A 27771-nucleotide genomic window follows, 5' to 3' on the forward strand; every position below is an offset into this window, starting at 1 on the left:
CTAGATCATCTCGTTTTTCAGAGGGAAACGGGCTACTGCAAGATGATGTGTCTCACTATGATCGTATAGTAAGTCAGAGGTACAGAGGCTAGAACTCATGTCTCCTTGCTCTCAGTCCAGTGCTGTTACCATGACAGCATGGCGTGTCCTCCCTTGTGCCTGTGCATCTGACCTCCTCTGCCCGCTGCAAGGTCCCCCGCAGACACCAGCCCCATTCCTGCCTGTATTCCCATGCTGCTCTGGACTGTTGCTTTCCCACTAGAGAAAGTCTTATTTCTCTAAGCAGACTCCAGGTTCTCTGAGGACAGAGTCCATGCCACATGGCTCATACTACTGACTGCAGGGGCTCAATGGGTGGCTGCTGACTGTTTCCCTACAAGTCAACCGTTGCTACTGTTTTAAATGTTGTAGCCTGGTTCCTTCAGGTGAGCTGGAGCCAGAAGGTACCTTGAGGACAAGGATAGGTGGTATCTTCTGGAAAATAGAAGCTCACATGCTGGCAGAACCAGAGTCTGCAGAATCAGATCATGCCAACAGGACCGTGTTCAGTTTGGGGAGGCTTATTAGGAGGAATGATAGTCCATAGGATTGGACAGGACCTAAGAACCATCAGGTCATGTCCCAGACATCTCAGCACTGCAGTGTAAGTGTCTGTCTTCTCCTCTCTAACCTCTATGTAAACAGAGACTGCGCCCATCACCTTCACCATGCTGCTTCCCTGCAAGCTGCCCTCCATGATGACGTGATGATTAGATCAATGTGTGAAAAAACCAATAAATAAACAGAGGAACGAACCAACTTAACCGTGACAAAGGGCAACAGCTGCAGGAATGAGGCTATTTAGCTTAAAACACAGACTCGCCATGCTGGACTGCTGTGGGCGAGACTAAACAGCCGTGGACAAAGGAGGTAAAACTAAAACCATCAGCTGGAGCTTGGAGAAGGTGGTTTGGGGCTAAATCAGAGAAACACGTTCTAATCAATGGAGCTGCCTAACAATGTTCTGAGATGCCTTTTGAAGGAGTGAGCTCCCCATTACTGGAAATGTCCAGCATCTCAACAGCCATATGAGGGGGCTCCTGCACTGCCGGGTGGGGGGTTGGATCAGGTGACCTCTGAGCTCCTGGTCATCCTGAGAGCCCATGATGTTTTAGGGGCTCTGGATCTGATGTGGGAGGAAGAGGTCAGCCCCAGCTCCTGGGGAGCTTCTACTAGAGGCGGCACATGTGAGAATTATTCTAGCCAGTCACCAAATAGTTCTGGCTTCCTGAATTCCAGGCACATAGTAGGATTATACTTTGTAGGGTGCTTATGATTGGGTGGAGCCATGTGACCAGTTCTAGGCAACAAGCTAAGAGGGGAAGTAATGTGTATTATATCTGGGTTGGAGTGTCAACTTGCCAATGCAAGACCCTCCAGTGGTCCTTCTCCCTCTATCCTGGTGACTGCTGAGAATGGCAATTGCTCCATCCAGCTAGGTCCTGGATGGGTTGTTTACGGTTACCGAGATTCAAGGCTGTTTGTTGCCGCAGCATGACCTAGGCTATCCTGACTGATACAAGGGGACAGACTTTACCTGGATGGAACACCGGAGACAACAGAAGATATACAAGGTACGCAAGCAGGGATGGGGCTGGACAGCAGTTCCAGCATCTCAGCTGAGTGCACAGACAGCGCCGCATCTACCAGCCTCATTCCCACCACTCCTGTAACCCCAACACAAACCCCCCACTCCAGGTGTACTCTCTCCTGCTGCCCTAACATCCCAACATTGCACCCAACTTCAAGCCTTGTGAACACCATTTCTTCTCTCTTCACCCTCTTCTCTCTTCCCTTCTGTCTGGTCAAGCGTCCTAACCATTCCTGAGAGCACAGATCAGGTCTCATATTCTACAAGGCATCTCTCTACCCACAGAGACGAAAAGCACCACTCTTTGGAATGACCACAGTATCTGTGGTCAGGAGATATCTTTGGGGGACTTAACTGGGTGCCTTGTATATCTTTCATGTTAAGTGGCCTCTACTCCACAAACAGGTAATGAGCCCAAAGGCTCCAGCTCATCTGTGTCTGCCAAGCTCACAGCAGATACTCAATAAATACTGACTAAATAGAAGTGCCATGAACATGATATTTCTTAAATATCCACAGATATTCTTAAATATCCGAGTAAAAATCTAGGTATTTCTACTAAGATATCATTTGTATTAATGAGTTTAACTGGCACTGAACCAAATACTATAATTACTGGAGGGCAACAAGATGACTGGCAGAAAACTCCTTTTACCCTTTCCTATGGGTCAGAGGTAAGCCATGTATTTGAGGCTCACCTCTGCCTACCACCTGCCATCTCTTGGGTCTAAGTCAATGTTGGCGTCTAGAATGAACCCAGCTGCAGATCAGCACAGGTATTAGGGGGGGTAAGGGAACAGTGGAGAAATCAGGAAAATCCAGACTTGCTGCTACTTTTAGCAGCTATCTGGATCCAACTGGTCATTTCTGGAGACCCAGAAACAATGAAAGAGATTTCCAAAGAGGTTCAGAGAAATCTTTCATTTTGCAGAAGAGGCACTGGAATGTGTGCCACACCTGGATCAACATCTGGTTCTCTGGACCCTTGGCACAAGACTCTTTTCACTCCTTCCTGAGGCTTCATTTGTTAGCGGACATCATGATGGCACAGGGGAGTGCCCTTCTCTCATCATTTCAGGTAATGTGGGATCCCAGGCCATTGGCCAGGACTCAAAGACATCACTTCTAACACACCCCCACCTTTCCCAGGGCTCCGCATGAAACTGCCCGATAAGGAAGTGTGCCCATCAGGCTCCCAGTGAAGATTTCATCGCCTTGCTCAACAGCCAACGCTGCAGGCCAACAAGTTCTTCAGTCAGGGAGGACTAATCAGGACTAATCAGACACTCTGCTGTTGTTGTGCACGTTAATTTTCTTCCCTTGGCACTTCTGTGCAGACAGAGAAGAGCTGCTAGCTCCTGACCTCATACAACCTTCCATATGCCTTTGGCTTTCTTCCCTGAATGCTAAATCCCATGCTGGCACCTTGAGACATTTTCTAAATGCACCGGGTTGCACTCTTTCCTATCAGCTACTTTCCTGTAAATCATCTCCACAATGATTCCCCTACTACAGTGAAAAGCTGGAAACGACTACAACTTCCTAAGTGACTAGGTGATGGATGAGCTCTCTTGAAAAGAGGCTGCCAGGACACCAAATACTCCCCAATACGGCTGAATCCCAATTGTGGGCAGGTAGATGGCCCAATTTCCTCTGAGCCCCTTCCTCTTATCTCATGGGACTCAGCCTGCCCTAGGTTATCCCCACTTTGTGTCTCTGAAAGGGCTCAAAGAGGGCAAGGGTTTTTCCCTTCCCCTTCTCCTTACATTAGTTGAAATAACAAAATATATAATGCCAGTGCATGGCTAATCCCCAAATGGTGCCTGCACCTGGGCTACTCATTCAGGGCACAGTTTGTGACCTGCCACACAGAGCTCCCTGGGCAGAATGCAGAACCTCAGCATCCTCCTGCTGGCCCCCACTTTCCTGGGCCCATGTGGCTAAGGGGGAATGCCAACTCAGCCAGCCACCCATTTCAATCTACCTTTAGTTCCCTCTGAAATTCTCCCCCATGGGTGAATGTGGGGTAGCAGAACTGTTCCACCATCCCAACGACCTCAGAAAGCTCAGCAAAATTGGTGGTGAGAGGAATAGTGCCCACCAGGGACTGACTGCATGGACTGGGCCTGGGCCAACTCAGTGCAGTCTCAGGAGTCTTAACTGAGTGACTACTGTGTGCAAAGCCCTAGGCAGGGGTGGTCAGAGATATAGAGGCAGCCCTAGCGCTCATCTCAAGGTTGACCAGCTGGCTGAGGAGATAGCCAAATGTATGTGGAACAGTTTGATTCAACATGAATTTGTGACCCAGGAGACCCCTCCCAAAAAGGCCTCGTCCTCTGGGCACATCAGGGAAGAGAGGCAGGTTTATATGTATATTTAAAATTTTAATTTCAATTTTTTTTTTTTTTTTTTTAGGGAGAGAGGGAGGGAGCGAGAGCAAGTGGGGAGGAAGGGGCAGAGGGAGAGGGAAAGAGAGAATCCCAAGCAGGCTCCATGCTTAGTGCGCAGCCCGATGCGGGGCTTGATTCCATGACCTGAGATTATGACCTGAACCGAAATCAAGAGTCGGACACTCAACCAACTGAGCCACCCAGGCACCCTGAGGCAGGTTTATTTTAACCAGACCCCATCTTCACCTTCCTGGGGCTCTTCCCCCATAATGAACCTATGTCTCAGTTCCACCTGCCAAGAAACGATCAAATATGAGCCTTTTATGATTTCTTCTTTAAATTCAGTTGCATTCATTTTGTCTAACCCCGCTTACCCAAGCCAACTGTTCAACTGCTTCCTGAAGGTGGGATTGGGGGTCAGCTCGTGCTCGTGGTGCCAAGGTGCCCCATCCCACTGGCCCCCAGCCCTGCTCCATCAGCCTACGGTCTGGCCGATTCCCCACCCACTGTCCTCCAGGGGCGTGAACGTGGCCACGAAAGGGCAGCGTGGGGTGAGGGAGGCAGATGAGGGGCAAGTGGGAGCACAAGTAATTCGCAGCCCCCTGGAATCCTGTTGGGAATGACAGGAGAATGAGACCAGAGGGAATGGAAGAGGGGGCCCAGAAAAGGTGATAAAGGGGAGAGAGAAAAAAAAAAGGAAGATTCTGGGAAGATTCCAGCACCAGATACCTACTGACCAAATAACAGAGAGCTACTTTTTTGGTCTCTCATTTATCAGCCACTTATGTCCCCTATCCAAGAATTTCAACCCCTTCCTGGAACCTTCTGGTTCTTGAGTCCCCAGATCCAAGCCCGTCTTCGCCACTGAAGAGTTAAAGGAGTCTTTATGTAGGAAATTGGCAGACAGTGCTCCTGATGTGCTGGGCCTCAGGCCATGGCTGGAGGGATTCAGGGAGGATAACACGGGGTTCCTGACCAAGCACTGGCAGTCTAGTGGCAGGGACAACAGTCCTCCATGGAAGGACACCTACTACAGTAAAGCAAGGGAAAGGGCCAAATGGGGGAGGGGCAGGTGAGAGACCTGGGTTCAAGTCCCAGCTGGGACAGGTCATGACACCTCCATGGACTTCAGTTACAAAGTGGCACAGAGAAGCTAGACAAACCCTCAGAGGCCATCGAGTTCTCTGATTTTTATAGGAGGAAGTTGAGGAAGAAAAGAATTTCTACCAAGTTTGTGGCAGAGCAAACAGGAGAACCTGGGTCTCCTGCCTCCTCCCTGACCCACAACCCCAACCCAGGGTTCTCATTACGGCCTCTTGCCCAAGAAACAATGAGACACACACACACATCTTGTAGTGGGAGAGGGCAGCTATCCCCCCACACCATGGCGTACAAAGGCCGGGAGCCTAAGAAAGATCTAGAACTGAGGCCACTGACCATCTTCGCTTAGGACAGAAGAGAGATGAGTTGATTTAATCAGAAGTCAGACACAAGCAAGTGGGCTCAGGGCAATGTGTGAGCGGAGCTGCTCTGAAACTGGGAGCAGGTGAGTGCAGGGGCCAATAAAGGCTCCCCCTATCTCTCTGGACAGGCACAGCAGCAGGCTGGGCTGACCGCTGGGGATGGATGGGTTTTTTCAGCCTCCAGTCCCATGGTCTTCCAGGAAGAAGGTATCAGCAAAAACAGATGGATGACCAGGAGGGGGTGTACGGGGCCTGAGGGTCACCAGAGCAGCTGCCTCTTTCCTCCTGGCCTCACACCCCACACCTGTGTGGGTGCCCCCTGGGGATCTCACAGGCAAGCAGCAGGGACAGAAGCAGTGGGCTCCAGCCGGGAACAGGAAGCCGGATGGCTGGCGGGTCTGGTGGGTCTGGGGGGACTGACACCTCACCGCCACATTCTGCCCCTCCAGGTCCTCTGCAAACCTGGAGCAGAAGTGATCTCAAGTGTCCCTCCAGCACCCAAACCCTGGGAGGCCCACTGTTTGTGGGATCCATCACCAACGCTGATGTGCGAACCTCCAAGGTCATTCGGGCTACTGCCGTCTACTATTCCACGCCTCATTTATCCACTCTCCTCTCAACGGCCATGCAGTTGTTTGCAGATGTTGATGCAAAAATCATCAAATGACGAAAAAAATCTCAGGAATCTATGTGTTTTGAGGAGGGGGTGTTTCACTGTGGGCTGCGTGTTCGGGGAGAACTTTCCAGAGAGCAGACCGCAACCCTCCTCTCTCCTATTTCCTGCTCTCTCCTCATCACCATGGCTCAGGAGAGCGGTCACAAGTCAGCCCAGGAACCCAGACAGACAAGACACGTGAGCACCCCCGAAGGAGCACAGAGCTGGTTCCCTACCTGCTGCGGGGGGGCTCGCCCTCGGGAGAAGGGACAGCTGCTGTCTAGCCGCTCTCCGTGGTCTGCTGCCCACTGCAGGAGAGAAAGGAGTGGTCAGTGATGGCTGGACACATAGGCTCGTCCTCACCCTGCCAGGGCCTTGCCGGGACGGCCCTGCCCTTCTGCAGGAGAGCCAGGATAAAAGCCTACTTGGCCATTTTCTTTTTCTTTTTTTAAGATTATTTATTTATTTATTTATTTGAGAGAGAGAGAATGAGAGACAGAGAGCATGAGAGGGAAGAGGATCAGAGGGAGAACCAGACCCCCCACTGAGCAGGGAGCCCGATGTGGGACTCGATCCCGGGACTCCAGGATCATGACCCGAGCTGAAGGCAGTTGCTTAACCAACTGAGCCACCCAGGCGCCCCTACTTGGCCATTTTCAAAGACAAATCCTTCCCTACCAGCGGGTCCACTTTGGCATCTCCAAATTCCACCTTGAGGTGAGCCCTCTGGTGCATGCTTGGGGAAGGCAAAGTTACTTCCCTTCACCTAAGCCCACCAGAGTGATCGAGCCCGGCTACCTTCCAGAGTCAACCACACAGGACACAGGGTGGTTGTATTTTGAACAACCAACACAGCGTCTGACTGCCTGACCCGGAGGGGAGGCATATACGTGTGGATCTTCCCGTGTACCCAGCTCCAGGGGACAATGGACCTGTGGGGTGACAGGAAGAGACCCAGACTGGCCATCAGAAGCCTGGCTCCAGCACAGTCCCAGCATTCACTCCTCAAGAGCTCAGAGACCTGCGGTGCCCCAAAGTGTGGTCTGACGGCCACTTGCATGAGATTCCCCCCAAACCTACTGCACGGGGGTCCCTGGGCCCCACCCTCCACCCTCAGTGAGGGTGGGGCTGAGCTGCTGCATTTTGACAAACTCCCCTAGTGATGCACCAGAAGTCTGAGAGCCGCTGAAATCCATGGATTTCCCAGGCTTTGTCTGGTCATCTACGAAACATGGCCGGCCAGGCTGGCTGACTGCAAGGTTGAAATGAAGGACTTCTGTAAACGTATAAAAACACCGTAGAGATATTAAGTAGTTGTAACAGTACAGCTTTTCCTCTGTAAGGTGTCATCGAGCTATATGGTGGTGTTTTTAATTATCGTTAAATGTTATCTAGCCCCTTAGGCTAATGTTGAACACTGACCTTGACCCACACCAACACACGAAGAGTGGAGGAGCCCAATATCTCTGTTTGACCTCCTTGGTCAAAACAGAGTGAGTGTGAATGGGTCGAGGCCAGTGCAGTCCCGGTGTTATAAAACCTTAGCTGGTCACACCCTCCTGACTGTGGGTCAAGGGCACGACCTTTGTTACAGCACCGCTGACACAGGCCGGTGTAAGAGCAGGGCTATCCAAATGAAATAAGATGAGGGCCACAAATAGGAGCCACAGAGGTAATTTAAAATGATCTAGCAGCCAGATTTTAAAAAGGAAAAGGTTGACTTAAATTTAATAATATATTTTATTTATCTCAATATATCCAAAATATGATCACTTCAACAGGTAATTAATATGACATTATTTTTTTAAAAAAAATTTATTTATTTGAGAGAGAGAGAGAGAGAATGTGTGGGAGGGGAGGGGCAGAGGGAGAGGGAGAGAGAGAATCTCAAGCAGATTCCTCGCTGAGCTTGGAGCCCCATGCAGGGCTCGATCTCATAACCCTGAGATGATGACCTGAGCCAAAATCAAGAGTTGGACTCTTAACCGACTGAGCCACCCAGGCGCCCCAAAACAATATTAATGAGATCTTTTATATTCTTCTTTCCATACCAAGTTTTTGAAATCTACTTAGAGTACATGTCCGATTGGACCAGCCACATTTCAAGTGTTTGAGACACACGTGACTAGTGGCTATGACACTGGATGGCACAGCTCGAGGGAAACAGCGGGGCAGCAGTCCCGGGCAAGTGTGTCCTAACAGCCACGTCTGGCCCATCCCTCTTGGGCACTGCCGAGGAGCTGACCCCTGCAGACTACGATTCCCAGCCTCCTGTGTCAGCTGGCTTCCAGCTCGGTTCGGCCACTGGGAGGCAGAAAGAAGGAAGAAGCCAAGGTGCTGGTTTCTCCCCTCTCCCTGTGCCTCAGGGAGGGCCCTGCCGGCAGGGACTGGGTCTCCTTCATGGCTCCAGACCTCACCAGATGAGCCTTCTGTGCATGACCCTGACTCCTGGGCTCTGGCAACACCATCTCCTCCTTTTGTGCCTCAGGCCTGGAGGTGGGATTGGCTTCCTGGGATTGCTAGTATCTGGCTTATTTCGCTTCTCAGCTCTTTTATCATCTGGGTAACCAATTGCCTGGATTAAATTCCCTCTGTCTGGATATTTGCAGTCTCAAAGCATCTCCCCCAATATATTTATTAACTATATCAATTATTAATTATAATAAATATATTAATTAATTAATTATATGAAGGAAAGTGAGAAATCCACCAGACACCACCTCAACCGAGAGATGGGGGATAACACTGGCCATAACGAAGCCTATCAACATCATGGACTCCCGAGTATGATGTGCTTCTTAAGTGTTTTTGCCAAAAATGTACAACCTCAATCTGATCAGGAAGATTTTCTATGAAACAAGTAACCAGCACTCCTCAAGTCAAGGTCATGGAAAACCAGACCCAGGAAGGATGCACAGACTGGAGGAGAATAAGGAGACATGACAACTGGATGCAAATCTGGATCTTGGAACAGAAAAAGGGATGTTCGTGGGAAAACTGGTGAAATCTGAATAAAGTCTTATGATACCAATGTTAAATCCTTAGTTCTCATTATTGTACTATGGTGAGGTAAGGTGTTCATATTAGGGGAAGCTGGACAGGTCCATGGGAACACGCTGTACTATGTTTACACCTTTGCCTTAAGTTTAATTAAAATAATTACAAAATAATAAGCAATACGTGTATGTATGTATGCATACATATTTTTTGAATGATATATACAGATATGCATAGGTATGTACATATGTGCATAAAGTGTTTAAACTACCATAAAAACAATTCTTCCGTTTTATACCCTTGCAGTGGCTTCTCCTTTCCTGCGGACAGGGTAGGGGGTGGCCAAGGCCCACAGCGAGTACTGGCTGGGATCACGCACCCTCCATCCCATCCTAGGACAGCCTTGCAGAGAAAGGCTTCCCCCCATCCCAGGTGTCCCAAACCCTTCACCCCCAGCTGCACAGCCCCTGTGTGACATCTCCTGGAGGAGTGACTCGTGGGTGGGCACACTCCTGGGGTCAGCAAGCAGGGCGGGGAGGCTTGATGGCTCCCCTTGCCAAGCAAGCAGAGAGAAGGCTGAGGTTTCACACACTGCCAGAGGTAACCTCACCCCCTGCTGAGGCTTTCCGAGAGCGGTTCCAAGCTCCGGAGAGATGGCTCTGCTTTGTCAAAGTCATCCCTAACTTAGTATCCTCCAACCAGAAGCCATTTCCTGGGCGCTTTCCCTGCAGGACCTGCAATAAGCACCTCCCTTCGTGGGAGAGGCGAGCTGTCTGATACAGCGATGCCAGGTGGAAGGCAAGGCTGAGAGAAGAAAGAGCTATGCCCTTGGCAGGGGGCCCAGGGGAGGGGTGCAGGGAAGGAAAATGGGCAAGTGGGGATTCCCAGAGAGGCGCGAGGCTGGGCGTGGACACAGGCAGCGGGACAGTCTCCAGCTCAGAGGCCGATTGCAGCAAGCAAGACTCTCTCTGGTCAAGGCACTTGGAGACTTTTCCGTATAGAAGAAGGGGGTGACCCTGCTAGGGGAGGGCGTCATCAGAGCCATATTAGGGAAGGCTAACTAGCCCAGGTGGGGGCGGGGCGGGGAGCGGGTCAGGAGGCTCTGAGTGCAGCGTCTGGTTTTCCACCGGCAGCGGAGGCAGAGATGGAAGTGAAGAAATGGATCTGAGAGCATGGTACAGACAAGCAGCAAGCAGAGGGGCTGATCTGTGTGAAGGAGAGCGAGCAAGGCAAGAAAGTCTGCAAAAACCCACCCCAGAGACCCAGTCAGGGCTGCATACAGGCAGGTCCCTGGGCAAAGTGGTTGCAGAAGGGACTGTGTGGTCCAGCTGCGCACAGCTTTCCTGCGCCCCCGGAAGGAATTAAGCATGAATCACTGCACTTACCCCACAAAGCTGTACCCACTGGGCTTGCGAGGCACCACCTCCACCCCCTGCAGGAGCAGCTGTCCCAGGGACCGCCTCTTCCCTGCTGCTGCCTGGTGCTGGGATCACCTCCAGCAGGGATGAGGGCTCCTTCCCCGGTCCTAAAGCCCCTTGGGAACTCTCCCTTCCCCACCTCTGCTGGGATTGCTCTCAGGCTGTAGCCCCCACCTCCTGCCACCCCCTTGCCTTTTCTGAGCTATCGCCTAGAAAAATCTCCAGACGCAGCCCTTCCCTGAACCTGTCCTTATCTGTATGAGATGATTCCAGAACAGAGAGAAGGGCCCCCGCCTGGAGAGCAGGCTCAGCTGTCCCACCCCGATGTCTGATTCCAACACTAGAGAGTTTCTCCTTCAAGGGAAACTGGTTTGCTGCTAGGAGCAGGTCCTCTGGGGGAAGAGGTGGTGTCCTCCGGAAAAGGTCATTGAACACGAGGAGGCAGGAAAAGTGGGACATTTTTTATATATGGGAACGATGGACATCGAATGAGTAGTGTGGGGCCTCCACCCTGCTGCTATAATTTATTTCTTACTTTAAAAACCTGAAACACAGATGGCACGGGGTGAAGGTTTCATAAATGGGAGTACAGATGCTTATTCTATACCCAAAATAGATGCTTATTCTAGTATTCTTTGCTCTTATCGGCACATTTAAATTATTTCACAGTAGGGGCACCTGGCTGGCTCAGCTGGGGGAGGGATGCGACTCTTGATCTCGGGGTTGTAAGTTCAAGCCCCACATTGGGTGTAGAGATCACTTAAAATAAAAATCTTAAACAATAAACAAATAAATAATTTCACAATAAAAAAATTATAATCTGCTCTCTGTCATTTGCATCCCAGGAGGGACAGTATTTTAGGAGCAGACTTGGTGAAAGACAGGGGAACCCCTTGAACCCTGGGGTAGGAAGAGCACAGAGTGGGGGAGGCTGAGGGTGCACCCCACTTTTCAATGGTATGAAGCTCCCCAGGGATTGCACTTCCTGATACCCAAGTATATTACAAGGCTTGAGCCAAACCAGCAAGTTGACTCAGTATGTCTCACCCAGGATGAGACAAAGAGATAATTGACAAAACTGCATGCATAAACAAACAGATGTACAAATGGGATTTTAGATCATAGATTATATAATGATAAGGATAGTGTTTCCAAACAGGGGAAAGGAGAGATCATCAATAAACAGTGGGATTGAGACAACTGGAGGAAAGTGAGGAAAAATTACTCTCGATGTCTGCCTCATACTATCTGTCAACAGCACATTCCAAGTCGATTAAATGCCAAGCTATGAGTTTTAGACTACACTGAATTCTAAAACTTCTGTGTGACAAAAGAAATCACGAACAATATTAAAGCCAAGTGAGAGGCTACTTGCGGGGTGTATAACAAGAACTAGTTTGTCAGAATATATAAAGATTTCATTTACATCTAGCTTATTACATATATTAACATTTACGCTTCACAGAGATCTAGGCACCTTTATTATGCCCACTTTGCAAATACGGAATCTGAGGCATAGCATGGCTGCTAACTCACCCAGGGTTACACGGCCAAAAAGTGGCAGAATGAGGAAAGGCAGAAATAGCTTTTCATTCAAAGAGCCAATAAAAGTGTTGGATACTAAATGTAATGTGTGATCTTGGATTAGACCCTGAACCAGAAGTTTTTTTATTATAGTAAAATATACAGAACATAAAATGTACCATTTTACCCTTTTTTAAGAGTATATTTCAGTGGCATTAAGTACATTCACATCACCACACAGCCGCCACCACCATTCATCTCCAGGACTTTTTCTTTCTTTTTTTTAAAAGATTTTATTTATTTATTTTTTGAGAGAGAGAGCACGAGTGGGGGAAGGAGGGGCAGAGGGAGAAGCAGACTCCCCACTGAGCAGGGAGCCCAATGCAGGACTCGATCCCAGGACCCTGGGATCATAACCTGAGCCAAAGGCAGACGCTTAACCGACTGAGCCACCCAGGCGCCCATCTCCAGGACTTCTTTATCATCCCAAACTGAAACTCTGTCCCCATCAAACACTAACTCCCAGCCCCCAGCCTCCTAGCCCCTGTTACCCATTTCACTATTCCACCTTCATTCTCTGTGAACTTTACTATTCTAAGTGTCTCATGGAAGTAGAATCATACAGTATCTGTCCTTCCGTGTCTGGTTTATCTCACTGAGCATAAAGTCCTCGAGATTCATCCATGTTGTGCATGTCATAGAATTTCCTTTTTTTTCTTGAGCCTCAATACTATTTCATTGTATGGATAGACCACATTTGGTTTATCCAGTCATCTATTGATGGGCACTTGGGTTGTTTCCACCTTTTGGTTATTGTGAATAATGCTGCTATAAATATGGGTGTGTAAATATCTCTTCACATCCTTGCTTTGAATTCTTTGGGATATATATCCAGAAGTAGAACTGCTGCATCACATGGTAATTCTATGTTTAATTTTTGAGGAACCTACAATTTCTTTCTTTGCTATAAAGGATATTACTGGTGAAATATAAGGTCTATAGATTAAATAATAATACTGTTTCAATGTTTATTTCCTATACTATGACTATGTAAGAGAATGTCTCTGTTCTTAGAAAACACACATTGAACTGTTTAGGAATAAAGGAGAGTCCGCAACTTACTCTCAAATAAATAAATAAATAAAATCTCGGGGCGCCTGGGTGGCTCAGTCGGTTAAGCGACTGCCTTCAGCTCAGGTCATGATCTCGGGGTCCTGGGATCAAGCCCCACATCGGGCTCCCTGCTCGGCGGGAAGCCTGCTTCTCCCTTTCCCACTCCCCCATGCTTGTGTTCCCTCTCTCGCTTTCTCTCTCTCTGTCAAATAAATAAATAAAATCTTTAAAAAAAAAATCTCTTTATAGAATCTCTCTCTCTCTTTCTGAGGGAAGAGAGAGGCAGAAAGCAAAGTGGTAAAATATGAATAATCGGATACTCTGGGTGAAGGATAGACAGGGATTCTTTGTACTATTATTGCCGTTTTTATTTACATCTGAATTTATTTCAAAGTGAAAAATCATTTAAAAAGTCATCTTACCCAGGGCTTCTTAATCAAGGGGGCTGCAGGACCGCCCAGGGAGCAGTTTGAAGGTCAAGTGGGAGCCACTGTCTTCTCACAATGCCCAGAAAGGGGACGTGGCTTCCTCACCATCTCACGGAGCTCAGACATAGGCCAGCCAGGAGCAGAATCCTGCCAGCCTACAGACTGAGCTTCTCAAAGTCTGGAACGAGTTCCTTTATGCTGGGCACATGGGCTCCTTGTCCATGGAGAGGAGAAACAAGAAGGGAAGGTGGGAGCAGAGACTTGTTGGTAGCCCACTCTCCATCCATGTGATGCTCCAGAAAAGCCTTGTGTGGAAGGGGGAGGAGGTGCTGCCCAAGGACTGAGATTTGAGAGAGGAAGAAAGGCTTTTTGCTCCTGTCTTAAAAAGAAAAAAACCCCAACTTTCCTGTTGTAGAAGCAGCATAATGTAGTGACTAGGAGCTCGAATTCTTGAAGCGGTGAATCTTGAGTTCCTATTCCTGCTCTATCACTTACTCTATGACCTCGGACGAGCCACTTTATCCCAAAGACTCAATTTCCCCCAACTGTAATAATTAACAGAAACTACCAGCAGTAGAGAGGTTAAGTGTATGGCAACCGGAGTAAGACCACCTGGTTCAGACCTCAGACTGGCCACATACTTGCTGTGTGACCTTGGGCAACTTATTCAACCTCTCTGTGCCTTAGCTTCCTCCCCTATAAGCTGGCAACAATAATAGTATCTTCACAGAATTGTTGTGAAGAGTAAATGAGTTAATATGGACACACTTCAGTATTCTTTGTTAGTTCCTGCTCATCTCCTCAGTCTCGTAGGGCTCAATCTTGGACGCTCTTCTCTAAGCTCCCTCATTCCTGGGCTTAAAATGCCATCCATATGCTACTATTGACAGACGTAAGTCTCCAGGTCATTCCTCTCCTCTGAATCCCACCTCTGCACATCTACCTGCTTGATCAGCATCTCCACCAAGACGTTAATACTATCTTAAACCTTTCACGTTCCAAAACTCAACTCTTGATCTTTGCTCCCCAAAGCTACTCTCGGGGTCTCCTATATATCTCTCATTTCTGCAAAGTCTATTCCTCCATTTACTCAGGCTAAAATCCTCAGGGATATTCATCAGAAAATCATGTTATCTGTACCTTTAAGGCATAACAAGAATCTGACTGCCTTTTACCACCTGCACGGTGACCCCACTGCTCCAAGCCATCATTACCTCTTGTCTGGACCAGCCAAACAGCTTCCTGGTCTCCCTGCTTCCTTTCCTGACCCCTCCCCACTGCCAGCCCCTTGCCATAGCCTCTCCACACAGCATCCTGCGTGATCCGATCTAGCCAGTCATACCATACCCATCCTCTGCTCAAAACCCTCTAGCATCATCCCGTTGCACTAGAGAAAATGCCAGAGTCTTCACCAGGGAGGGAAAGGCCCTGCAGAGCTGGCTTTTCTACGACACTCCCCCTTGCTCACTTTGCTCCAGCCAGACTGGGCCCCCAAGCTGTTCCTCGAAGCAGGACACACTCCCACACCAGAGCTGGGCCCTCGACATTCCCTTTGCCTGGAACTCTGGTTCCCATGTGGCCTCATTCTCTCACTTTCTTCAAACCTTTGCTCAAAAGTCTAAGTAAGCTCCCTGGGACAGCCCAGCACTACCCCTGTCCTGCCCACTCAGGTGTATAACACCTTCTACCATCCTATTTCCTTCTTGGTCTGTCATCTGTCTTTCTCCATTTGAAAAGAAGGGCTGGGGGTGGGGGGCAGGGATTATGGTTCATTCTGTTCTTGAGTTTATCCCAGAGCTTAGAACAGGGCTTGAATGAACAAAATGTTAGCTTTAATTATACTTCACTCTTTAACCAATAGTGATTACCAGAAAAGGGGCAGATTTAAACAATTATACCTTATGTCAAGAACCACCAAACGATGCCTAGGAGATCATGCTAAATAAATGAGTGAACTAAAAATTGCATGTATGCAAGAAGTTCAATGTTGTAAAAGGTATACAAAGAAAAAATAATACCCAAAAATGACATTAGTTTTATCACAAAATTATGCTGGGTTTCTTCCTCTGTTTCCTGATTGCCTCTATTTTTCCAATCGTTGCTTTAAAAGTAAAATAAAATTTTAACTCATTAAAAAATGACTGATAATCAGATTAAAAAGGGACACAACCTCACGAGACATCAAGAAGATGCAAATTAAGACGCCAAGAGATGATTTGTCCCAATACACTGTTGGTGGTGTGAAAAACAGAACATTTTAGAAAACAATCTGACAATAGCTATTAAAAATGATTCTATTTCTCAGCATCTACCTAAATAAACACTTCTATACGTGCAGGCAGAGGCATGTTCAGTAACACTCATTGAAGTATCTTATATTTCCAGGGGAAAATTCAGAAGTTCCCTGAATCCCCCTCAGCAGATGAATGTTAAACTCTGGGACATCCATGGTATGGACTACTATGTAGCCATTAAACAGAACACAGTGGGTTTACAAGGCTGGAAGAATCCCTACGGCATACAGCAAGGTGAAAGATGTAGGTCATTGAACAATATATTCATTGGCTATGATTTATGATTTTTTAAAAAAGATTTTATTTATTTTTTTGACAGAGAGAGATACAGCGAGAGAGGAACACAAGCAGGGGGAGTGGGAGAGGGAGAAGCAGGCTTCCCGCTGAGCAGGGAGCCCGATGCGGGGCTCAATCCCAGGACCCCAGTCTCATGACCTGAGCCAAAGGCAGACGCTTAACCGACTGAGCCACCCAGGCATCCCTGATTTATGATTTTGAAATAATGTATTTCTAAAAGTCCTATGTTATATATAGGTTGATAAATGCATTAAAAAGAGTGATGAAGTTAACTCACCAATCAAGGCGGTGAATGAGGCAGCAGCTAAGGGAGATTTTATTGCTAATATTAGAATTCTTGTGTACTGCAAGAATGTACGCATAGAGGACTCGTGTAATTAAAAATAAATTGTATCTCTAAGAAAATGAGGCTCCCATGCTCAACCATCCCACAATTCCCCTTAAACTCACTTCTTCAGTTAAGCCTTTCATGGGTGGTCCACCATTGAGTGCTTCCTCCTACGAGTGAATACGGCAGGGGAGAGTGTTCAAAGGGCAGGAGGAAATGAAGGAATGGGATAAAAGGGGGATGAGGGAACAGTGAATAGGGAAGGCAGAATGAGGAAAAACACGAAGAGAAAGAGAAGGAAAAACACTGTGAGTGAGAGAAGTCATGCCAATCTGAATACTTGCATCCCATTCTTTACATCCGCATGGTCGCACTGCTCTTGCTAAGGACACTCTGCATTTTAGACAAAACCTAGGAGCCTCAAGTGCCTGACAACATCAAAAAGGACCATAGGAAGTTATTTTTACCCTCACTGGTTCTTCATTTCACCTGTTCCCAAGAATTTATGGGGAAATATGCTTTCATTAAATGTATCTGCTCTTTACAATGTCCCTACATTCTACCCATTCGACAGTGGAGCTCAAGTCTGGTGGCCAGAAGTGGGTAGGGAAGGGTTGGGCCCCAGATCAGCCACCACCAAGCAGTGTGGTTTGGTCCCTTCCCACATCTGTACTCCAGCAGTCTTCTCTCCTGTGGAATAGGGCTATAATCCTCCCTTCTCTCAAAGACAGGGTGAAGACAACTTTCAGGATGTGCTTTTATGGACTTGGAATCCACTGGAGGGCATGCCCCCTGAAATGTATGTGTGGTGGGTGGGTGGTGGGGCATGTAATTTTAAATATGGTATCTTAAAAGTGTTGGGAAACTTAGAACTTACATTCTCTTGGTTACTCATCTAAAGAAAAGGGAACTCACTGGTTCGCTCTATCTATCTATCTATCTATCTAATCTCTTTCCATCCATCCATCTAACCATCCATGCATGCATCCATTCGTCCATCCATCTTTCTTCCTAGTTGTTGCTAAAGGAGGGGATGGGGAGAACATAACTGTACCAGCATCATGAGGTATTTTCCTCTGAGGGTCAACTGTCATCTCTCAGATCCTAAAAAAATGGTCCCACCAACTGAAAAGCAACATTATTCTCCACTCTCTCAAGTTTTCTCAACGTTTCCAAGATTCTTAACAATTTTCCTCTCCCAGAAACACCAAAACACCACCGCAGACAGGCAGATGGGGACATTCTCTGAGGGTTTTTTTTGGTTCTTGGCTTCCATTTAAAATAGTCATCAGGTTAAATAAGAACAAGCAAAAGTGCTCTAGCAGAAAGACTTCTCTTAAAGCTGTGTCAACAGAGACTTTATTTTTTTAAAGAAGTGTGCAAATAAACACATCTAACCCTAGCCTTACTGAGAGCTGTCCACAGCTGCCCCTCCTCTGGAGTCTGCACCCCAGCTGTGTCTGTGGGCGTCTGGTAGCAGGTTTGCTGGGCGTGGGGTTAAAACATCCCTCCTTGGCCAGAGGTACACAGGCAGGCCCCGGGATCTTGCCAGGTGTTTGCATTCTTCCAGGGAACATCAGAGAACGCATAAAGTTTAAGGAACGCATTAGATGTCACAAGTGGCCTCACAACAAACATCTGTTTGAAAGCCTCTGCAGACGTGGACATCCAAGCATGGTCAGGCCCGACCTCTCCCAGGAGCAGGAGCTGCAAGGGCAGGGCCCAGAGTGAGGGCACGTCTCTATCTGCTCGGCATCTTGAGAGCACCGCCATCGCCACAGGGAGGCCAGAGACACCAGGAGGGCCCCTGCTTCCAGAATTATCTCCCCAGTGGCTGCTCTGGGAACAGAAATTCTACCGTTCGTCAGGCATTCCTCTGGGGTGAAGCTTCACGGCATCTTTGGACACTCTTCCTTTAAGAGGAGCCTCCTTCACGAGGAGGAGCCTCTGAAGGATGCCCTGCTGGAGGCCATGCAGTACGGGAGGCAGGCCAGCCCCACACCCCATCCCCGGGGCCTGCTCCCAGGGAAGTCTGCTCCAGGATGTTTACGGGTGTATGCAAGAGTTGGTTCACCTAATTCCCTCCCCTTCCTGCCCTCCACGACCCAAAGAGGTTTATTTCCCTTGGAAATTGTCCAGTCTAGTCTAGGACCCCTCCCCCTGCCACTGCAGGTGATGATATTGTTAACTCTATGATAAAGGTGGTTGAAACTAACACATCATCAGACAAGGCACCCCGTCCTTGCAGTCACCTGTAGACCCCCAGGTCACCCACCCCCGCCTCAGTCCCTGTACTTCTTGAAGACTTTTCTCCTGGATCGTGGCCACCTCTTCCGGCACCTATCGATGTCAGTGATGGTGGTTCCTGTGCCCTGCCCATCAGCTCCATGGCCCCCTCCTCTTGATCTCTTCTCTGCCCAATACCTCCATGCTTGGGCCCAGCCTTTCATTGCCAACTACTGCACCTTCTGCCCTGGACTTCCAACACCCACTCCTGGACACTCCCCTTTGCTGCTCACTCCTGCAGGACTCCAGCCACTCACCAACATCCTAGGGACCCCCAATCCACTGACCCACCACTCTTCAGCACCTATCACTGCCTTGGGTCCTTACTCCTGTCCTTGCCTGGCTCAGTGTCAGGGAACGCACTGTCCTGACTCCTTCCTCCTTCTTTCCCTCCAGTGGCATCGCCCAGAGAAACTTCAGTCCCGGTTAAATTCAGTTCTGTAACTGCACTTGCACCTGCGCCATCGTGGCTGAAAGTAGCTGGAGAAACTCACAGCTATGTTGCACAATGAGGGGTCCTTCTGGAAGCACAGCTACAAGCCTGGAAACCCCCGCTCTGTGATTGTGGGTGAGCTGCTGGGGACCCGAGCCAAGGCCAAGCCTTCTCCTTTACTCAAGGCCATGGCTCTATGGAGCCTCCCCTCTGCCCCAGACCACTCCCATCCATGCACATGACATGTGGATGCTCCTGTTTTGACCTCACTTCCCCAAATACCAGGTCTCTCCCCTCTAAAGAGACACCCCTGTAATACATAGAGGATCCGTATTACCCTCCCCATCTGCAACCCATCTCCTTAACGTTAGCCCCTGCCACTTGATGGGCACCTCTCTAGGTAGGGTCCCCTTAAGAGCCCCCATAGCTTGGTCAGGTCCTTCTTAGTCTTCCTAATCCATGGCCCAGCAGCTGCCATCAACACAGCCAACCTGCCCCCCATCTCCTTGAACACATCCTCCCTGGGGGCTCCTAGCACTTCACCCTGCCTGGTTTTGCTTCCGCCTCCCTGCCAGCCCCACTCCTGGTCTCTGGCTGGTCCCTCCTCCCAACCCTGCTTGCTCAGTGCTAGCAGACCCCCGGGCTCGGCGCCTGCACCTCTTATCAACGTGACCCCCTTTTCTCCCAGACCCATCCCCTCTGGCTCTCCCTTTTGCTCTGCACCTTAGCCGCCTTGCTGTCCCTGGAATACTCTTCCAGCTGGGTCTTTGCCTGAGATATCTGCACAGCTCACCCCTCGCCTACTTCGGCGACATCTTCCCTGATAGCCTAGTTAAAACTGCAAACCCCTCCTCACCCTCATCACTCCCTATTTCGTTTTCTTAATTTATTTTTCTCCACAGCAATTATCACCACCCCTCGAATGTAAGGCCCATGAGGGCAGAGCTTCATGCGTCTTTGGCTCACTCCCAGATCCCAGCCCTAGCACGGTGTCAGGCACGGGGCAGGTGCTCCATGCACACTTGTAGAGCGAATAATGGATGCATTATACGCTTATGCTAATTGTGAACTGTGATTTAGAACTTCAAGGACACGAAGGAAAGCATCACATACATTCCCACTTCTCTCTCGGGGCCGATTTTTCTCTTCCCTGCCCCCGTGGGGTAAGGTGTGGGACCATCAGGGCCTCCAAATGTCCCACATTGACCCCCGGTCCCGAGTTCCAGGTTTCCTCTGGCTTTCTAAATGGCCAGAGGGTCTGGATCTTCTGCCCACCCAGACAGTGAGCAGCCAGCTGGTTGCACTTGGCTTTTTCTTCAAAGCAGGGTACCCCAGTGGTTCCCCTCCACTGGTCAGAGGGGACCCAGCTTGAGGTGGGACAACAAGGGCAAGAGGTGAACACCTAAGACCCAGATCCCAAAGAGGAGAAGAAACGCACGCCTGCTTCTCTGTAGCTTTGGGAGCCTCTTATCACCTTGACCTTCCAACATTCCTGAGGCAAGAGGATAATCCCCATTCACCAGCTAAGAAAATCAAGGCTCAGAGAAGTTGAAGGGTTTGCCCAAAGTCACACAGACAGCTAGAAGGAAATCGGGAACCAGCTCTTGAACCAATATCTCCTGAGGATTTACGGTATTAAGGAAAGATGCATGTGATATCACCACTACCCTTAATGGCTCACACTTTACTCTTGAGAACTCAAGATTTCCGAATCTTGGCCCACGGTTAGCCAAGTCCGCTTTCCACCCAAGGCCAGGGCTGCCACCGACTAGCCCAGGAGCAGATAACACCAACCTGACATTCTGGTCGGAAGGCCTCAGGCGCCTACCTAGGGCCGGCACACACAGCCTTCAGTGACTGCCTGAGACTCAGCTCTTTGGCTGCCAACAACTGCCTGTATTTGAAATCAGAGAAAATGTCCCCAAGTTATAGCCTTTTATGATGTGCATTCTGGAGAAGCCACAATCTCCAGATCTCTTCTAGAACATAAGCTTGTGGAGGACAGGGAACAGTGCTTAGCACATAGCGGGCTCTCAATAAACATGTATTCAATGAACTGTGAGTCTGGCCAGGCCCCAGCGGCCCAGTGGCGCGGGATGGGGGCGCGGTAGAGCAGAGGGCTTCCTGCCTGGATCCCAGGCTCTGCCACCTGGGGCCATCCATGCCTCAGCAATCAAGGGCCAGGCAACTAGATGCTCCCTGGATTTAGGGTTCCCTCTCCCCCCACTGGAGTCTGCCAGGGCCCCTGCACCTGCCCAGGCCCCGCCGGCGCTCACCTGGGAGATGTGGGACTGCGTCTGCTCGCTCTCACCGTCCCCCTCCGTCTTGTCGGTCAACAGCCCCTGCACCTGGTACTCGAGCACGTAGCTGTCAATGAAGCGCTCCAGCTCCTCGATCTCCTGGGAGCGGCTGCTCCCAGCCTCGGATGAGGCTGACGCAGCAGAGGAGTTCTCCATCCCTCCAGCTCAGGGGCTGTGTGGGGGCTGCAGGAGACACAACAGCGGGCTTGGTGAGACGCAGCTGGAGGGAGGCGTGGACGATGCCCCACTGGAGAACCACTGCCCACTCCTGGAACCTTGTCTCATCCGTCCCGGCATCTTGGCCTCCCAACATCCCAGAGAAGTGAGTGGGGCGCCAGCTTGCCTTCAATGTGAAGAATACGCTGCAAGTCTCCCTGCACGTGGAGGGAAACTGAGGCCCAGGGAAGGCAGGTAGCTTGCCTAACTGGCCAACGCAGTAACTTGTGCGGTGTTGGGTTAGTCCACACCTGGACCTTACCATGTGGGATTTGGCAGGAGACAGACCCAGCTTCCCAGCCAAGCCCCATTTCCCAACCTGGACTTGGCCAAATCTACCACAATGCAGAATGAAACAGACCACAGGCTTTGACGTCCCAGACTCAAGCACTGGGATGTACCAGGGTCCCCAGACACAAACCCCCTAAGGGGCCTGGGTCTTGCAAGAAAATGTCTCCTTCTAAAGAGATGCTTTCTCTTGGGACACCACACTACCCCCTAAATTAGGTGAGGCCTGTAGGCCTTAATTGTGTATACACAACTCTGCAGCCTTGTTACGATGCAGCTGACCAGGACACACTCCGCTCAGTCTGTAAGGATGTGACTGGTTTTTAATGGGAGAACATGAAGAGTCTGGGAGAGCATGCGCTAGCCATGGGCGCTGTCTGGCCACCCTCCATAGGCATGTGGCTCTCTCATGAGCCCTCGGGCCCTCTCTCTGTGCTGGCCTGGCATCACGTGACTGGCATTCTAGGGATACTTGCTGAAGTCCACCCACAGAACTGCTGTCCTTCCCTGACCAGACTGGGCCAATCCAGCCATTCATTGCAGGGGCCCAGGCCTGCAGGGACACCCCCCCACTGCTTACTCCTGTCCCCCGAAGTTCCCACCTGGAAGTGGGGAGAACTGGGACCCTTCTCACCTCTGGGTCCCTTCCCACCAGAGACCCTCCCCTTCCTTCTGACAGGCTCTAGGCCAGATGGGAAGGGGCGTTCAGGCTTATCTGGTGTCCCTTTCGTCGTCGGAAAATTGCTGCTTTCCATGGGGGAGTGCATTCAAGCTGGAGGAAGCCCAGCCTGCATGCGGTTTCATCATCACAACTAGTAGGATGGTCTTCTACCAAATGACCACCAGTAGATACACAAAGAAGACCCGAATAACACACAGCACTCTGGGACCACAAGGGACTGCATGCATCTAGAAAGGGACTGTTGATAATAAAGGCAAGGTCCTCGTATATTGAAAGGAGCATTTGAATTTCAAGACCTTGGATTACTAGTAGAGAACTTTTTTGGAACACAGTTATTTGCCAGCTATCAAGGGTTTGTTGAGTTTTCAACTGTAACGGATCCAAAACAGGGCACTGGGTTCCAGAAATGCTGCTGAGACCATGAACATGCACTCCCCCAGACCGTCACCGGCCTTTTCTTTTCTTTTCTTTTCTTTTTTTTAATTTTTAAAATTTAATTTTAATTTTAATTTTTATTTTTTTATAAAGATTTTATTTATTTATTTGACAGAGAGAGACACAGCAAGAGAGGGAACACAGGCAGGGGGGTGGGAGAGGGAGAAGCAGGCTTCCCGCCGAACAGGGAGCCCGATGTGGGGCTCGATCCCAGGACCCTGGGATCATGACCTGAGCCGAAGGCAGACGCTTAACGACTGAGCCACCCAGGCGCCCCAAGTCACCGGCCTTTTCAAAGGTTGGTGCTGGTGGTGGGGGAGAAGAGCTGCCTGGGGGGACGCACACATTCCTCAAATGATTTCCTGGCTCCTATTTTGGCTTTTGGCTGCCGCATGGGGCCCTGCCTCTGCTGGACCCCAGGCCAGCTGCAGAGGAGCTGTGCTTGCTCTGGGTTCCTGAGCTCTGCAGCCTTGGGCCTCATGGGTATGTACACCTGACCCAGAGGGAAGAGTCCGAAGTTTCAGGCCCGGGTACCCTCATCAGAGGGCAGGTGTGGAGGTCAGGGTGGTGGCAGGTCTGCAGAGAGTTGGCTCAGACTGGGGAGAAGCATGCCGAGTGGTGCAGGGCCATGGTCGGAGGTGAAGGTGGGGATGTCCCATGCCCCTTCCTCCACTTGCCATTCAAGGCCTATAGCAGGCTTACACCCTTCCTACCACCACGACGCACCTTACCCCTCCTGCTCCAATGGTTGCCCATGACCCCCTCTTTCCCTACTCCTTGTCCTGGCCACATGCCCTGTGTGGTAGGCAGAACACTAAGAGGGTTCTGGGTGTACACCTTCTCCTAATTACTCAAACACTAATCTAGCTAATCCTGGGAAGGGATTTTGCAAATATAATTAAATTCCAAATCAGCAGACCTTAAGATAGGGAGACTATTCAGGAGGTCCTCATCCAGTCACATGAGCCTCTTAAATCTGGCATGGGAGGTAGAGACAGAGATTCAAAGCATGAGAAAGACTCAGCACACTGTGGCTGGCTTGAAGAAGAAGGAGCGTGTGCAAAGAAAGCAGGCAGCGTCCAGGAACTGAGAAGCAGTCCTTGGTCAATGACCAGCAAGGAGAAGGGCACCTCAGTCCTACAACCGCAAGCAAGTAATTTCTGCCAACAACTGATGAGCCTGGGAGCAGACTTTGTCCCCAAGTCTCCAAATGAGAACTCAGCCTGGCTGACATTTGGGTTTGTCTCATGATTTACTGAGCTGGACTTTTCACTTTTAGAACTGTGAGGTAATAAGCGGGTATTGTTTTAAGCTGCTAAGTTTGTAGCAGTTTGTTATGAGGCCATAGAAAGCGAACATGTGATGCTCTCTCTCTGCCTCTGCTTTTGCTCACACTGTGCCCCTCACCCAGGGACACATTCCCCTTCCCTCTGCCTAAAAAATCCAGCCGTCCTTACACACACAGAATGCTAGAACAGTGCCTCAGCGGCCATCTGGCAACCAGCTCAATCCCCTGCTTTCAGAGTGGGCTAGTGGGCAAAGGATCCACCCCGCCTTGGCCTGTGGGCATGGATACTGTGACTTCTAATAACAGGAATGGCTAAAGTGCCCTGGGCCTATATCACGTGCCAGGCACTGTTCCCAGCACTTGATATACCTTCTCCCACTTACCCCTCACAATAATGCCATGAAACTCGTATAATTATACTACTTAGAAAAGTGAAAACTGAGGGGGTGCCTGGGTGGCTCAGATGGTTAAGCATCTGCCTTCGGCTCAGGTCATGATCCCAGGGTCCTGGGATCGAGTCCCGCATCGGGCTGCCTACTCCGCAAGGAGCCTGCTTCTCCCTCTGCCTCTCTCTGTCTCTTATGAATAAATAAATAAAATCTTAAAAAAAAAAAAAAGTGAAAACTGAGGTTCAGAGAGGTTAGGTAACTTGCTCAAGTTTGCACAGCACAGTTCCAGGCGTGCCTATACCTCACTGCCTCTTCATCCCACCTCCTAGCAGTCTGCTCAGGCTCTCAGGACATCTCCCACTTCTCATTCTCCACTACCCTTCCAAAGCCCAGTGGATTCTTCAAGCGCTGTGTGTGCCTCTTACCCCCCCACTGGGCTGCAGGCTCTAGAGGGCTGGGCCCCGCGCCTAGCTCACTGCCCGGCACTGGGCAGATGGCTGGGCCTCAGGGCGGTGGGATGATAAGGCTGATGTCCAGAGAGGGTTGAAAAGGAGCTGCCTGCTGGAAAAGCCAGTGTCTCAGGCCATGCCCATTATTCCTCGAAGACAAGATCTTATCAAGGGCCTCCTGGCATACTTTACAGGTCGGGGCGGAGGACTGGGCTTTGCAGGAACTAGACAGGAGTGTTTGCAGGAGGATCAAGTGCCCGGCTCTGCCCGCAGCAGCAGCTCTGGCCGGCTCTGCTGGACTCTCCCAGGCCCTCGCAGGCCCCTCACCAGGCCACACCACAGTCCCGTGAGGAACCCTGGGATCAGCGATCACTGCAGAAGGGGACAGGCAGTGAGACCCACTCCCAGCCTGCCCAAGTTTGGTGCCCAGAGGGAAACAGAGGACTCCCACACTGGTCGCTTCTGGATGGCCTGGGTGTCCTCCCATGCTCTCGGTGCCCCTCCCGTCGTAGTCAGAGTCCCACGGGGAGCCTGATAGTACCTCCCCTCAGCTGCCCTGAGCGCATCCTGCCCAGGGCTCCCCTGGCACACCCAGCAGATGCCAGCAGGGCCCCCCGGCGCCTGGCTCCTTTGCCCTAGCAGGACGAGGTGCTAACTGCTCCCGGGGCAGCCCTTGACGAACACTCTCTCCTCGGTCTCTCATGACAACTGAGGTGTGTTCTTCACGGTCCCTCAGCAGGTCCCAGCGGACTGGGCCCAGCTGCCCACAGTGGGGACCAGACCCGTAACACCCCTTTTTCTGGCCCTCCTTCCTCCTGTGTCACTCTCCCCAGGGATGCCTGTTCTTGGGGTACGTCCAGGAACTCCACTTTCTGAGAGGGAACCAGGCTAACGTATCACCTGGGCTCATTTGTACATTCTAGAATGAGTCCCAACCAGGGCACTTTACCTCCTCAGCAGAGACGAGGGAGGAAGGAGAGGAAGGGGGTGCTGTCCACATCATCCATCTCCTCAGCTACCGGGCTGGAAGTTCAGTCAGGCACTCACACCCCATTTTTAAAAATTGTGGTAAAATACATTTGCACAACATAAAACGTACCACTGTAACCATTTTTAAGCATACAGTTCAGTGGTATTAAGAGTTTTCACAATGTTGTATACGCATCATCACTATATTTCCAGAACTTTCCAGCATCCCAGACAGAAACTCTGTGCCTATTCAGCAACAACTCCCACTCCCCTCATCTCAGCCCCTGGCAACTCTCGCTCTCCCTTCTGGCTCCACGGATCTGTCTATTCTGGGTACCTCCTGTAAGTGGAATCATACAACATTTGTTCTTTTGTAACTGGGTTCTTTCACTTAGATAATGTTTTCAAGATTCACTCACGGTGGAACATGTATCAGAATTTCACGTCAGACGCTGTATTACAATAACATATTGTACCCAGAAACCCCATTTTGTGTGTCCATCATCCATCCATGGACATGTGGCTTGTTTGCACCTTTGGCTATTGTGAGTAGTGCTGCTATGAACACGGGTGTACCATCTGAGTCCTTGTTTTCAATTCTTTGGGGTGCATACCCACAAGCTCTGCCTTCTTTTTAAGGTAAAAGGAATGAGGAGGCACAGAGTGAACGAACTCTCAGGCCAGTGGAAGGCCAGGGAGATACAGGGATGCTTTCTTAAGGGCTTGTCGCGCTCCCCTCCTGCCTGGGTTTGGGGGTCTCCTCCTGGCTCGGTTTCGCACTCACAGCAAATTCAGGATGGGAGATTGCCCACACGGCTCGGCCACTGGCTAAGCTGAGAGGGCCAGCGAGAGGAGCTTATGTTTTCATGATCCTGGTAGAAGTGAGGGGGGAGGGAGCAGGGGAGGAAGGAAGGAGAGGGTGGACGAGAAGAGATACCTCCAGTGGCAGCCATCCAGAATGCAGAGCATTGCAGAGCAGAGGAAGCCGGAGCCCAGGAACAAGCTGGCCAATGCAGCCAGCCAGCCAGCCACCTCTCCCCACCCTGCCCCCACTGCCAGGTGATGGATGCAGAAGAACAAAAAGGCAAGCAGCAGGAGCGGGGGAAAAGCGCTGAGGCTGCTTTTTGCTGTAAAGGGCAGGCAGCCCAGAGCCTGCGGGCAGGAGGGGTGAGCCAGGCGAGCAGAGCTTGAGGAGGGGTGCAAAGGGGCCAAGCCTACGGAAGGACAGCAGGGGTGGGGGGCTCCTTGGCCTGCACTGCCCAGATGGGACTTAGGCCCATCTACAGCTGTCTGGCGAAAGGCCAGACTCTTGTTCTCCTCCTGATGTTGATCAGAGACCCCATCCCAGCCCCAGGGGCCCAGGGCACTGTCACCCCCCCACCCCCGCACCCCCGTTGCAGCCTTTTATAGGCTTGCCACTAGAGTCGGGGGAACCTGGCTGCCTATTTTTAAGGCCAGAAAAAAAAAACACTCATGTTTTTTGATGAAAAGGCACCCCT

The 27771-nt window shown here is 50.2% G+C and overlaps 1 protein-coding gene across 11 annotated transcripts in view; it reads right to left on the bottom strand.

Annotated features, from left to right (window-relative positions):
- CTIF (cap binding complex dependent translation initiation factor) overlaps positions 1-27771 on the bottom strand; it is a 281307-nt gene that overhangs the window by 185440 nt on the left and 68096 nt on the right. For 8 of the 11 annotated variants that reach the window (XM_032422779.1, XM_032422782.1, XM_032422781.1 and 5 more), the window contains exons 2-4: positions 21533-21739; positions 16660-16707; positions 6375-6446 (exon numbers count right to left, since the gene is read on the bottom strand). In XM_032422779.1, coding sequence (XP_032278670.1) covers positions 6375-6446; positions 16660-16707; positions 21533-21712 — 300 coding nt within the window. In that variant the 5' untranslated portion in view covers positions 21713-21739. The remainder of the gene's footprint in view (positions 1-6374; positions 6447-16659; positions 16708-21532; positions 21740-27771) is intronic. The other 3 variants (XM_032422786.1, XM_032422788.1, XM_032422787.1) reach the window with 1 other exon arrangement.

The sequence above is a fragment of the Phoca vitulina genome, unplaced genomic scaffold (assembly GCF_004348235.1).
Source record: "Phoca vitulina isolate PV1807 unplaced genomic scaffold, GSC_HSeal_1.0 scaffold27, whole genome shotgun sequence".
NCBI classification, from domain to species: domain Eukaryota; kingdom Metazoa; phylum Chordata; class Mammalia; order Carnivora; family Phocidae; genus Phoca; species Phoca vitulina.